This window comes from Dipodomys ordii, unplaced genomic scaffold (assembly GCF_000151885.1).
Source record: "Dipodomys ordii isolate 6190 unplaced genomic scaffold, Dord_2.0 Scaffold4, whole genome shotgun sequence".
Lineage (NCBI taxonomy): Eukaryota > Metazoa > Chordata > Mammalia > Rodentia > Heteromyidae > Dipodomys > Dipodomys ordii.
This window is the reverse complement of record NW_012267220.1, coordinates 16,770,507-16,785,703: the sequence shown is the minus strand read 5'-3', so window position 1 is coordinate 16,785,703 and position 15,197 is coordinate 16,770,507. Positions and strand designations below refer to the sequence as shown.

The window sequence follows — 15,197 nt, the reverse complement described above, 5'->3', positions numbered from 1 at the left end:
AAGTCTAAAACAACTTTAAAATAAAAAGTAAAACTTTAAAGTCTCTAACATCATTATTTGTTCTCTCCTTGTCCCTGTCCCTTACCGTTCTTCCTTCTCTGTTGTTTTGCAGCCATACTACTCTCTTGGTTGTTGTTGTTTGTTATATTGTTATGTTTTCATACTGGGGCTTCAACTCAGAGCATGGGCACTGTCCCTTATATTTTTCTACTCAAGGCTAGCATTTGAGCTATAGTTCCAGTACCATTTTTTTAGTGGTTAGTTGGACATAAGATTCCCAAAGACTTACTTGCAAGACTGGCTTTAGAACCTTAAACCATAGCTTCTTGAGTAGCTAGGATAGCAGGCATGAGCCATTGGTGTCCAGCTTCTCTTGGTTATTTTTTAAACTAGTTCTCTTTCACCAGGGTGACTTTGAGCCCCAGGGGGCATTTGATAATATGTAGAGACACTGGTTTTAATTGGGGACAGATGCTATAGTTTTCTTATGGTGGAAACAGGAAATACTAGCATCCCAGTGTCACGGGGAATCTAGTCATTAGCTGCTGAAAACTGGAAAAATGCTGAGGTTGAGCAACCCAGCCCTTTTGAACTCACGGTTGTTGTTTTTTTTTTTTCTTTCAGTTCTAACTAATATGTCTTTTATCTTATTTTGTTTTTCTCTGTAGCTCTTACTCATCATTGCTCATCAACTATTGGCTTATTTGCTTCTCTGTCTTACCCCAGAACCAGTTTCCATCACTAGGTCTTGGTAATTTAATTTGGTTCAATTTTGAATCTCTACCATCTAGAACTATATTTGACTCCTGGTACATGTTCACTAAATATTTATTAAAGGAATTAAGTAATTAATGGGGTGAGCAGATGATAAAGATAACATTTAATTTGAAAGATAATGGGTAGTAGTAGAGAACAATGAAAATGTGTACATTACCCTGACTACCTCTTCTTGGACTTTTGAATGAAATTAACCATATTTAAGTTTCTTTTTTATGTGCCTGTAATTTTTCTCTCATTTTCAGACATACACATGCAATTTATCTGCCTCCTCCCTTTAAACAAACAGATGTGATCAGCTCAGTTTTCCCAGTCAATATACCTCTCAGTTATTTCACATACTAACATATGGAGTGATATTTTAGTCTTTTCAATGGTTGCATAACATTATACATGAACTAAGCAAAAATATTTTAAGGATGGGTGCCAGTGGCTCATGCTTGTTAATCCTAGCTACTCAGGAGCTTAGATCTGAGGATTGCGATTCAAAGCTAGCCCAGGCAGGAAAGTCAATGAGACACTTAGCTCCAATAAGCTGCCAAAAAATGTGGGAAGTAAAGCTGTGGTTCAAATGGTAGAGTGCTAACCTTGAGCAGAAAGCAGCTCAGGCACTGCACCAGGCCAAGTTCAAGCCCCAGGACCAGAAAAAAAAAAGGTATATATTTTAGTGTAGTGTTGTGTGTATAGTGTGTGTGTGTACAATAGATCTTGGTATAATATCTTTCTGTAAAGTGTAATAATGTCTCTAAAATATGAGTTTCTTCAAACAAACAGTACTTTTTTTTACTATCATCTTTATGAATGTTCTTTAAATAATTTTCTTAATATACAGATTTTATTCTTAGCTTATAAATGATTTGGGATTGAGATCCTTGCCTTTCTCTTATCTATGTATCTAATGTGGTGGTATAAGATTGTGACCCATAGCATCTGTAGGTTCAATTGTATTGAATTTTTTACTTCTGTTAAAATTATAGGATCATTGAAAAATACTCAGAAATTTCCAATGTTAAAACTACTGACTAGACTGATAAGGAGATAGCTCAGAGGGAGAATTTTTTTCTTATTTTGGTTTGAATATTAAAGGCCAAACATCTGTGAAATTTTCCTGACTTTATCTGCATAGTAGAAGGCATGCTAGCTCAAGAACAAGTTAAATGCCCAACTTAACCATGATTCAGTATCAATTAAACTTCTAATTGCTTTAAGCATATCAAGACTTCCCCGCCCCTCCCCCCAAAAAGTGACTAATAGGACAAAGTTGGCAGTGGCTGAGTTAAGCGGCTATAAATTAATGTTGCCATGCTAATTTCAACCAGCTTCCCAGTCTGGTGTGTCTTTCACCTCTGGTAACATTCACATTTTGTGAATATTAATCTGGGAGTTACTTTGCAAGGGTATAGTGCTGTCCTCAGTTGACAGTGCTGTGGGATTTTGTGAAACTCTATTGATTTACAAGATGAATTTGTTGGCATAATACATTAGTCTGGAATGTAATTGTCCTGTTCCTCTGAGCAGGCCTCAGCCCAGTGGACTCGACCTCAGTTCCCACTTGTGAAAGGTGACCCCTTGTTCAGTTTTCCCTCTTCTCAGTCCATCTCAGACCCTTCTAGAGTTTTGCTGCCTTGCTGCATTGATTTTGTCTTTCACGTGTGTTAGTTTTGATGACTTAGTCCTGGCTTGTGTATATCTTGTCTTCTAATAGGGGTCTCCTGGGTGACATTCGGTTCAGTGTCTTGGAGATAGTAGACACTCTATGAACTGATTATTGACAGCTGTGCAGTAAAATACTGATGTTGTTTGTGAGTTGCGTCTCTGACTTAGGAAAAACGTGTGATATCCATCAGCTGGATTCTGGTTTTCATATTGCGAACCTTTTCTGTATGTCCAAGTTGATGTTTGAGAAATTACTTGACTATCCAACTTTATGATATAATTATTTTAGCCCCTTACATAGTTGTATAGCTTGAAATGAGAGTAAACGAAGTTATTACATAGGGTCGTATAAAACCGCTGTTGAGGATTTAATTTCAAATTCCTTGTTAGATGTACTGCGTGTGAAGAACAAAATGTAGTTGTTACTTAGTTGTTTCAGCAGGTAGTTCTTAATACTCATTATGACTTTGTGTGTGTGTGTGTGTGTGTGTGTGTGTGTATGTATGTACACACATACACACGTGCTGTTACTGGATCTTGAAATCAGAGCTCAGACATTAGTTTTTTACTCAAGGCTGATGCTGTGCACATTGAGCCACAGCTCTGCTTGTGTTTTTGTTTGTTTGTTTTCTGGTTAGCATGAGATAAAAGTCTCATGAATTTATCTGCACAGGATGACTTTGAGCCATGATTCTCAGCTGTCAGTCACCTGGACAGCTAGGATTACAGATGGGAGTCACCAGCACTTGGCTCATTTTGATTCTTAAGTCATCACATATGAAATATAATAACTTGAATCATTAAAAGAAGGTAGGTTTGTTAGAAGGATGGTAACAATTGAATTGGAGCACAGAAAAGCTCCCAATCCATTAAATTTTTCATATTTTATATAGATGAGAAATACTTTCTTTAAGATGGACATTTTGCTTGCTTTATTTCTACAAAATAATAATTCCTATTCCTTCTATTTTAGGTTCCTGTGAGTTAAACCATGGGGAGAGATTTGGCCTTGCTTCTGCTACTGCTCCTTTTCCTCCAGCATTTTGGAGACAGCCATGGAAGCCAAAAACTTGAACAGACCCCTTCTCTACAGTTTACTCATTTCCAGTACAATGTCACTGTTCATGAGAACTCTGCAGCCAAAACCTACGTTGGGCATCCAGTAAAGATGGGTATTTACATTACAGACCCTTCATGGGAATTAAGGTACAAAATTGTCTCAGGAGACAATGAAAACCTGTTCAAAGCTGAAGAGTACATTCTTGGAGACTTTTGCTTTCTAAGAATAAGGACCAAAGGAGGAAATACAGCTATTCTTAATAGAGAAGTGAAAGACCATTACACATTGGTCATCAAAGCAGTTGAAAAAATCACTAATGCTGAAGCACGAACAAAGGTCAGGGTGCAAGTGCTGGATACAAATGACTTAAGACCATTGTTCTCCCCCACCTCCTATAGTGTCTCCTTACCCGAAAACACAGCTATAAGGACCAGCATTGCAAGGGTCAGTGCCACAGATGCAGATATAGGAACCAATGGAGAGTTCTACTACAGTTTTAAAGACCGAACAGATATGTTTGCGATTCACCCAAGCAGTGGCGTGGTACTATTAACTGGTAGTCTCGATTACACAGAGACAAAACTCTATGAGCTGGAAATCCTTGCTGTGGATCGGGGAATGAAACTGTACGGTAGCAGTGGTATCAGCAGCATGGCCAAGCTAACAGTTCATGTGGAACAGGCAAATGAATGTGCTCCTGTGGTAACAGCCGTGACATTATCACCATCGGAACTGGACAAAGACCCAACATTTGCAATTGTCACCGTGGAGGACTGTGATCAGGGCGTCAATGGGGAAATAGCTTCTTTAACTATTGTGGCCGGTGACCTTCATCAACAGTTTAGAACGGTGAGGTCCTTCCCAGGGAGCAAGGAGTATAAAGTCAAAGCTGTTGGTAGCATTGATTGGGACAGTCATCCTTTTGGCTACAATCTGACCCTTCAGGCTAAAGACAAAGGAACTCCTCCCCAGTTCTCCTCAGTCAAAGTGATTCACGTGGCTTCTCCACAGTTCAAAGCTGGCCCCGTCAAGTTTGAAAAGGATGTTTACAGAGCAGAAATAAGTGAGTTTGCTCCTCCCAACACACCTGTGGTCATGGTCAAAGCCATTCCTAGCTATTCGCATTTGAGATACATTTTTAAAAGTGCACCTGGAAAAGTGAGGTTCAATATAAATCACAATACTGGTCTCATTTCTGTTTTGGAACCAATCAAAAGACAGCAGGCGTCCCATTTTGAACTTGAAGTATTGACAAGTGACAGAAAAGCCTCTACCAAAGTCTTGGTTAAGGTCTTAGGTGTAAATAGCAACCCACCAGAATTTTCTCAGACAGCCTACAAAGCATCCTTTGATGAGAACACACCCATCGGAACTACTGTCATGAGTGTGAATGCTGTAGACCCTGATGAGGGTGAGAATGGGTATGTGACTTACAGTATTGCAAATTTAAATCACGTGCCATTTGTGATCGACCATTTCACGGGTGCTGTGAGTACTTCAGAAAACTTGGACTATGAGCTGATGCCTCGAGTTTACACGCTAAGGATTCGAGCATCAGACTGGGGCTTGCCTTACCGGAGGGAAGTTGAAGTCCTGGCTACGATTACTCTTAATAACTTGAATGACAATACACCCTTGTTTGAGAAAATAAACTGTGAAGGAACAGTTCCCAGAGATCTAAGTGTGGGGGAGCAAATCACTACCGTTTCTGCTATTGATGCTGATGAACTTCAATTGGTACGATACCAGATTGAAACTGGAAATGAACTAGATTTATTTGACTTAAACCCCAACTCTGGGGTATTATCATTAAAGCAATCTCTTATGGATGGCTTGGGTGCAAAGATGTCTTTTCACAGCCTGAGAATTACAGCTACAGATGGAGAAAATTATGCTACTCCGTTATATATCAACATCACCGTGGCTGCCAGCCGCAAGCCAGTAAACTTGCAGTGTGAAGAGACGGGCGTTGCCAAAATGCTGGCAGAGAAACTCCTGCAGGCCAATAAATTACACAGTCAGGAGGATATGGAGGATGTTTTCTTCGATTCTCATTCTGTCAATGCTCATGCCCCACAGTTCAGGAGCACTCTTCCAACTGGTATTGAGGTAAAGGAAAATCATCCTGTGGGTTCCAGTATAATTTTCATGAATGCTACGGACCTTGACTCTGGCTTCAATGGGAAACTGGTCTATGCTATTTCTGGAGGAAATGAGGATAGTTGCTTCATCATCGACATGGAAACAGGAATGCTGAAAATTTTATCTCCACTAGACCGTGAAACAACAGACAAGTATACCCTGAATATTACTGTGTATGACCTTGGCATACCACAGAAGGCAGCTTGGCATCTTCTACATATCACTGTCCTTGATGCCAATGACAACCCTCCTGAGTTTTTACAGGAGCGTTATTTCATTGAGGTGAGCGAAGACAAGGAGATAAATAGTGAGATCATTCAGGTGGAAGCCACTGATAGAGATCTAGGCCCCAATGGACATGTAACATACTCCATTCTTACTGACACTGATAAATTTTCAATTGACAGCGTGACTGGTGTGGTTAAAATTGTTCAGCCTTTGGATCGTGAAGTCCAGCATGTGCATTACTTAAAGATTGAAGCCAGAGACCAAGCCAAAGAAGAACCCCAGCTGTATTCTACTGTGCTTTTGAAAGTATCACTAGGAGATGTTAATGACAACCCTCCCAAGTTTATTCCACCTAATTACCGTGTAAAAGTTCGAGAAGATCTGCCAGAAGGAACCATAGTCATGTGGTTAGAAGCCTATGATCCTGATTTAGGACAATCCAGTCAAGTGAGATACAGTCTTATAGACCATGGAGAAGGACACTTCGATGTGGATAAACTCAGTGGAGCAGTTAGAATTGTACAGCAGTTGGACTTTGAGAAGAAGCAAGTATATAATCTCACTGTAAGGGCCAAGGACAAAGGGAAGCCAGTTTCTCTGTCTTCCACTTGTTTTGTGGAAGTTGAAGTGGTCGATGTGAATGAGAACTTACACTCCCCAGTGTTTTCTAGCTTTGTGGAAAAGGGTGTGGTGAAAGAAGATGTCCCTATTGGCTCATCAGTCATGACAGTGTCAGCTCATGACGAGGACACAGGAAGAGATGGGGAGATCCGATACTCCATTAGAGATGGATCTGGTATTGGTGTTTTCAGAATAGATGAAGAAACAGGTACACATGTTTTATTGCTCTAGTTTGGTATACGTTTTTATATATATATATATATATATATATATATATGTATATATATATACACACACACATACATATACATATGTATGTATGTATATACACACATGTATATATATGCATATGCATATATGCACATATGTATATGTATGTATATATGAAACTAAGACATGTTTATATAATTACATATATTGTTTAGATATATTATATATAATATATAATATATGCAATATATTATCATATGTGATATCTGTCTTACGGGATTTATGCAAGTCCCAGTTGATCTCTTAGGGCTCACTAGAAAAGTGCATATGCATGTTTTGGTCCTGTTGTATGTAAGTGTGCTTATATGTATGTAATAAGCCATGAAGATGGAATCAAAGGAGCCTGAATGACCACAAGATAAGTAAAAGACAATTAAAATTGTTACTACTGGTATTGATTTCTAACTTTGTACTCTCTGTTGTGGTTTTTGTTGTTAACTTCAGAAGCCCTTGGGAGGAGCTTAAAGGCCTCAACACTTGCCGGCTTCTACTTACCACAACACCAGTGCCATTTGGCATGCCATCCAGAGGATATTGCATACTTACAAAATTGTGCAATGACGCAAAAGATTATGTGCTAAAACTTCTTTAATGTGATCTACGTTTCCTCTAAGTTATATATGAGAGGCCAGTGCAGAAAAGTAGAATGTTGAAGGGCAAACACTTGGCTTGGAATCCTGGCTCTTTCAGTTGATAATCCATGGTCTTGGATAAATGAAATACTACTTAAAATGAACTTTTTACACCAGTAAGGTGGAGGCATTCAAAATTACAAGGTTTCTGTTAGGATATGGTGGAATAACATGGGCAAGCTCCTAGTATGTGTTAGGTTTAGTAATATATTTGGAAATGGTAGCAGTGTTTTGTTACAGTAGTCTTTTTCCTGGAATAAGGTTCTAAATCTGAAGTCTCAAAGGTAGTCCATTGTTGCAAGTGTATACTGTCTGTATCTGTGTCCCTTCCTCTAGCTGCATAGATGTTATACTTATTCCCTGTCAGTCTCCCAGAGGAACTGTGAGCCTACCATAATAGTCTTCAGCTCAGACACTTTCTAGCTCAGCACCTTGTAAAAATTGCTTGCTACATGGAACCTTCTTAATAAATGCTAAAGGAATAAATGAGGCTTGGCTTTGACTGTCCTGCTCGCTGAGCATTGGTAGAGATCAAAACTGAGAAATGACAGCACTCATCTTCCCTAAATGATTTTCAGTTTATTATCAATGTTTGCTTTATAGAACTCTTCATGCTAAACGATGTGTATTTTATTATATTAAAATATTTATGTTCAGGTAATCGCATATACACACACAGACATAAAGACACATACACACACACACACACATCCACATATTAGTATCTAGTCAACACTCCACCAGCATCTAAAGGTGCATGTACATGAAAAATAATTAAGTGTCATAGAAATAGTTACCTGGAGATTGAAGGCTTTCATTGTGCATCGATTAATTTAAGGGATGTGTGTATTTGTAGTGGCGGTTCTTGGGCTTGAACTCTGGGCCTGAGCATTGTCCTTGAACTGACACTCTACCACTTGAGCCACAGCTACATTTTCTAATTGATTATTATATACCACTACTATGGATGCAGTTTAAAAAGTCTACAGATTATATATCAGGTATCTAAAATTCTATTCTAAAAAACTCAGAAATAATAGCACTTAAGTAGTGTTCAGCAATCACTCACCAGACGAATAGAATACTGTATTGTTTGTGTTTATGCACACACTAGAATTTCTAGATACTGTTTCAACATAGGAAAATACCCAAAAGCTAAAGCTGAAATTATGATGTGCTTAAGTAAATTTTCTAAGAATAATTATTCTCAATTCTTTTCCCAGAGTAGGTTTCCTATAAAGACCTGTTAAAGTTAGAGTTGAGTCAGAAAATAGAACCTGTATCTTAATTTATATTCTCTTGGTGACTCAAATTATATAAGTTTTGCCGTTTTTTCCCCTTTTCATGCAAAGAGTATTTTTATTGTTGCTTTTTAAAGATGGATTTAGAAACTAGTATTTTTCAACTATAAATTTAAGGAATTGTGTTATTCTTACTATGGAAAAAAAAAGAACCGAAAAGGAAACAGCTAGACAAATGAAGGTGAGCCTTTGAACAGAAGCATAGTAGTTTTCAGAGCTGAAAGGCAGTGCCAGACTTCCATGGTAATTTAGTTGGATGGTAGAAGAGGTGTTAGGATTATGGGCAGGGTGGTTAGTAAGTTATAACTGTCATGCGTTGGTATAAATAAATGATAAAGATGAGAGAGAGAAACAAAATTTCTACACCATCTATTCTCTGGTCTTTGCTTGATAGAAGAAAGTACTCAGTGTGTAGCTGATTTAGGTTTATTTGCTTTTAGAAACTGACTAAATGATATAATGATACTTACCCATTAGACTGGTATACATTACATGATAAGATTTTAGGAATAGAATAATCTGCCCAAATTATTGTACAGATTCCAAGCCAGGAAAGTTGGTATCATAGAATTCCCTTAAGAAAAATCAGTATGTTTTATGCAGTAGAAATGCTAAAATTAGGCAGGCTAATTCCTTTTTTTTAAGGTCTTTAATGAATTTTTAAGGCAATGTTGAAGTATGAAGTATGTCCCATGAAGGGAAGTAGAGGCAGTTTGAGCATCACACTGCTTGTAAGAAAAACTCAGAATTGATATTAATCTGGTCAGTTCTGGTTAGCAGTTTTCTGGATCGTTACTCTACTCATTTCCCATTTCACTCAGCTCTTTCTTTCTTTAACATTGATGCATTTAATAATGGCCCAATTGATTCAAGTTGTGCAGGACTACTTTGGTTTTGGAGAGCAAATATCTACTTGGTTACTAGCCTTTTTGGCTCTAAACTGCTAGTGCTGGTTGGGTAATATGACCAAATTTTTCTGGTGGTTTATTCTAAAATTGTGAAATATTATTTTACATACTTTTCACAGACCAGCAATCTGAATGCATTTCTGCTTTTTTTTATTTTTATTTTTTGTGAACATACTGTACAAAAGGGTTACAATTACATGGGCAAGATAATGAGTACATTTCTTATCAAGCATTGCAGCCTCCTCCTTTGTTTACCCTTCACATCCCTTCCCAGTGCATTTCTGTTTTAATAGTCTTTGTTTTTCTTTATATTGATGTTTGAAACATCCCCTGAAAAATTGGTCTTTAAAAAATAGAAATTGTATGGATTTCCTAAAGCATGTCACTACATGTATGGTTCTGTTAGCCCTAGGTTTTACACATATTTTGCTAATAGACTTTATATAATTACTGCGTGGGAGTGACCATAATTTGCTCATCTCCTTGTATCACACATTTTTTTGAGAAAGTCCCCTAGGTAACCAGTGAGTAAACTCTGACAAATTCATTTCCCACATCATCGCTCTTCCATTGGAGATGAAACATTGTTTGGAAAGTCAATCTGAAAGTCTCAGTACCAACCTCCAGGCTCTAATTAAGATTCCTTAATTTTCTCTCCTTAAAATCTACAGTGTAGATTAAAAATTTTTTTTTATTGTAAAAGTGATGTACAGAGGGATTACAGTTACATAAGTAAGGTAATGAGTACATTTCTTGTCAAACAGTGTTTGAAGATTTTTCAATAGTGTTTAGTGTAATAATAGTATCTTTGAATCATGTATATTGTAGATTCTTGGTTTCCTGGCCTTGCATTTCATTTTAGTTTTACTTATGTTTCCAGTTGCTTTATTGTAGGCTTCAAAGTTAAGCAGATAAGTGAAATCAATTCTGTTGATGGATATCTACCCAGCATATTAATTTTACTTGAGAACTAAGGAATTACTCCTTGTTAACTTTTAAAACCTAGGTAGTTTTAGGGAAAAAAAAAATGTTTAGCCAGATATTTTTGATTGTTAGTGGACAGTTGGTTTGGAGCAGTGTTGCGTGGCAATGATGTTCCCATATGTGTTTTTCTGTTAGTAAAATGTAACCCAGTAATAGCATTTCCCTCCTCTGACCTTACTTACTTGGGGAAGCCATGTTTTTCATTAAGATAAGGGCCAAATTTTAAAAGTTATTAATGCTATGTGGCTCTTAAAACCCAATCATGGTTTAAGGATTCAAATTTACATACGTTTTGCTGGAAAGACTAGGAATGTGTTAATATGGAGGCACAGCTGTTGGAACAAGATAAATCACTGTTCATGAAAGATGAGAGGGAGAATGAAGACCGACTTTTTCTTAGAAAAAGGCTGTATTCTCATTAAGGGACATCTTGGGGAGGGGCTCTTGGCTTTCTTTAAGGGGACACAATGAGTGCCTTTATATGATTGGAAACAGAAGTGAAGTCCAAATTCACTAGCCCAATAGCCTACCTCATCGAGAGCAAGAAGGTTCCTGCAGCCGTGGTGTGGCAAGTCCCTGAATATTTTAGTATCATTTGACTTATCATTTGAGTTTGAAGAATGCATCTGAAGACTTAGGTTCTTTTGCTGCTGTCGTTTCTTGCTCAGGACAGCAAGTAGAATGGAGAGGATGCACTTGAGAGCTATACATCAGCACTGAGAGCAGTGTGGAGTGGTCAAGAGTGGGGGTCCCTGGGCCTGTGACCACTGTGATAGATGGCAACAGTTCCCTCTTGGAATTGGGTCTAGAAATTCTGACAGCATGCTATTGAGGGGAGGTGTGGTTAGGGATTTAGGAGGTCTGCTGGCGAAAGAACTTTTGCACTGTTGTCTCCTCCCTTAAGTGGCACCAGCTGCTGACTTCTCTCTTTATGGTCTTCTAGGAAAGTTGGAGTGCCAAGAAACTCAAACTCGTCCCCCCCCCCCCCCAGCCACAGAGAGATTAGATTGGAAGTCAGGCTCTAGCAGAAAGGATAGATATTAAGATAACACACTGAGGCTGTATTGGGGAATAGAGCCTTTGTGTGCATGCGTGCATGCATATGTGTGTACATGTGTGTAGGTGTGTGTTTTTGACTCAAGGCAGGACATGGTGATATGGTCTGTACTAGGATCCAGATCCTACTTGAATGAGGAGGATGTTTAAGGTCAAAGTGAGGTCTAATTAGAGATCTGGCAGAAATGCCATTTTGTTTTGAAAGAAAGCAAGACCAGGCATTCTTTAGTTAATTTTTACAGTAAAGTTGCATACTTTAAGTACTCAGTGACTAAATCTTGTTAGGAGGAGGTTCGGGATAAAACTACACATGCTGTGAGGCAGAACATGGTAATGTACTGTGCCCTTCCACAATTCCAAAATAGAAGCCAGGAGGAGGTAGAAATATGGAGGGGAAGGAATAGAAACAGTAAACTACATACCTTCCATGGTAATGATAATACTAATAATGATGAATCAGTACTAGTACTGTAAACTATAGACACTTACTGAAATATTACCATCAAGTTCTGTTCTAAACACTGGGTGAACTTAATTACCACCACTGCCAGATAAATACTGTTTGTTTCATGTAAGAAAACTTTTGCAGATAGGTTTAAGTAACCAGAGACCACTTGGGTACTAAGCAGTCTGATTACATTAGGTGCCTCTCACTCATAGAATTGCTCTCCAGAACTACTAGTTGAATAGGACTCTGGATTAGGCTGGGGTGGAGACTTGAGTCCTATATTGTCACATGTTTTTGTAGAATGTTAGACTTTTTTTTTTTTTTAGTTCACTTGGGAGTACAGAAAATTAGAATTCATAATGGTGGTATTAAACAAGATGATTACAGTGACATGATTGGTAGGTGAACTGTAGAGAATATATTGGATAGTGAAGAGATGACAAACCGGTGCCTTACCTGTGTTTGCAAAATAAAAGTATTCATACCTTCAGCCAATATGCTGCCTCTGAGTGCACATAGGATATTTGTCCTCTGGAGCTTTTGGTTGTCAATGTTTTAAATGGTTGTTAAGATCTCAACTAACCCTCCAAATCAGTTCGTTCCACAGACTAGTTGACATTGAAGTTGTACACACACATCTTTTTTGAATTGAGTTACTGTGATCATTGTTCTCTTGCATTGTCCTCTTTAATGCCTTGAATGCTGCATCTGTTCACCCAGACATCTATCCGGCAGCATGGAAAGCCAGAATGAATTCAGCCGTCCTCATCCCTCTTGGCAGAGAACCATTTTTATGTTCTAAGAATGTTTCAGGATTGCCTGCATATACCTTGTCTGTTCTTTCCATATTGCCTACCTTGAACAATTATAAGCATTGAATAGAGCTTTATATTACAGGTGTTTGTCAATGTTGGATTTCCCTTCCTTCCCTCCTTCCTTCCCTCCTTCCTTCCTTCTTTCCTTCCTTCTCTCTCTCTCTCTCCCTCCCTCCCTCCTTCCTTCCTTCTTCTTTCTTTCTCTTTCCTTCCTTCCTTCCTCTCTCTTCTTTCTTTCCTGCCTGCCTTCCTCTTTCTTTCTGTCTGTCTGTCTGTCTCTTAGCTTTTTACTTGTAGGCTAGAGCAATACTGCTTAAGTCACAGCTCTACTTCTGGCTTTTTGCTGGTTAATTGAAGATAAGAGTGTCATAGACTTTCCTAACTGGGCTGGCTTTGAACCTCACTCCTTAGAGATCACCCTCCTAAGTACTTAGGATTGCAGGCATGAGCCACTAACACCCAGCTAGATTTTTTTTTCTTCACCTTTTAGAGGCTGTTGTTTTGACTGCATTATTTTAGTTCTTCAGGCTGAGTTTGTCAAGCTTCTCCTCATTAATTTGCATTGTCTGTATTATTATTAGGTTGCAGTTACCTTTATGTCATTTAACAAAGAATAAACCATGACGGTTATACATACTGCTTGCTCACCCAGGGCCCTGACACAATCTCTCAAGTCTTTGTTACTAGGAGTAAATGGACTTGAGAGATTGCCATTCAAGGGCACATGCCTGTGCTTGTTGAATTGGCAGCTCTCCAGTTCCATAGCACTGATAGAAAGTCTAGGAAACTATTCACCGAGCACTTCAAGGGCCAGGCTTATCATCTAGCTGCCTTGCCGGTTAAGCTGTACCTTATCTCCTCAGGATATCTGATACTGTATTGAACCTGTTTCATTGCAAGGTCTGCAAAGGGCTGAGTGAACTAACCTGTTGAATGGAATTCTTTAGAACTGCATTTTTTTTTTAAGTTTAATGCAGGGGAGAGTCTATTAAATAGAGTTTTTCTTTTTAAGTTCTAGACTAATTGATTTTTTTAAAAAATAAAAGCTACTTAGTTATTTCAGTATTTTCTAGACTAATTGATTTTTTAAAAAAGTAAACGCTACTTAGCTATTTCAGTATTTTCTAGACTAATTGATTTTTTTAAAATAAAAGCTACTTAGCTATTTCAGTATTTTCTTATGACTTATTTGTATTGGTGATAATTTAACCATATTCTTATCAGTGGCAAACTCTCACCTTCACCATCCTCATCAGTATGAAATTATAGAGAATATTTATTAAAGATTTACTGTGTACTACTTTAAGCCTTTTACATACACTTACACGGTTACTGTGATCATGATGAAATTGCATGGCATTATATGCTTTATTCATGTTATGCAGCTCTGTATTAAATGATACAAATATAACAAGTAATGAGGATTATGAGGCACACTCATTTGAATCACTGACTTTTGGCAAATTCCTTATTTAAAGAAAGGAGTGTAATAGAAATTGATGTGGCTTTAAGTGTGGTACTGGGCTGGACTCAGTGGTACATTGCTGAAATCCAGCTCTGTGGGGGATGAGATTGGGAGGATTGTGATTCAGTGACATATTGGGCAAGAAGTTAGCGAGACTCAGTTTTAGTCAATAAGTTAGGAATGTCAATAAGTCAATAAGTTAGTCAATAAGTTGAGGATTGTAGTGCAAGGCCAGACAGAGCAAAGATTTTAGACCCTATGTGAGAAATGATTGAAATGGTGAATGACACGGCTCAGAGGCTAGTGCCCTGAGTTCAAACCCCAGTACCAGCCCCCTAAAAACCTCCTTCTCCACAAAAAAAACCCCACTAAAGTAACACATTTGTGGATAATTGTGCAACAGGTTCTTCCTGAGTAGCATTGATCCCACCCTCCATGTGATCTTCCTTGAGACTCTGTGCTGTCTTTGTGGGGAGTCCCTGCTTTGTAGTGGAGCTTGTAACTTGCCTCCCAGGTTACTTTGCCCTCAAGGGCCCATTCTGTCCTTTAGCTCTAGCTGTTTGCAACCTGCCCCTGCCCCCATTATTTCCTATCATCTACCCTGGATTTATTCTACCACTCTGTCAGCTCTGATGCCCATCACTTTGCTTGCTTTCTGGACACTAACCTTTCTCTGTACATAGAACTAATGGTTCTATCTTTTTTTTGGAGGGGGGGGGGTCCGGTTGTGGGACCTGAACTCAGGGCCTGGGCGCTGTCCCTCAGCTCTTCAGTTCAAGGCTAGCGCTCTACCACTTGAGCCACAGCGACACTTCCGGCTTTTTTTTTTTTTTT

At 38.5% G+C, this 15,197-nt stretch overlaps 1 protein-coding gene across 1 annotated transcript in view; it reads left to right on the top strand.

Moving 5' to 3' along the window:
• The window catches only part of Fat1 (FAT atypical cadherin 1), a 112,213-nt gene that overhangs the window by 8,011 nt on the left and 89,005 nt on the right, over nt 1-15,197 (top strand). The window contains exon 2 of the mRNA XM_013025924.1: nt 3,407-6,692. Within this exon, the coding sequence (XP_012881378.1) occupies nt 3,425-6,692 (3,268 nt within the window). The 5' untranslated portion in view covers nt 3,407-3,424. The remainder of the gene's footprint in view (nt 1-3,406; nt 6,693-15,197) is intronic.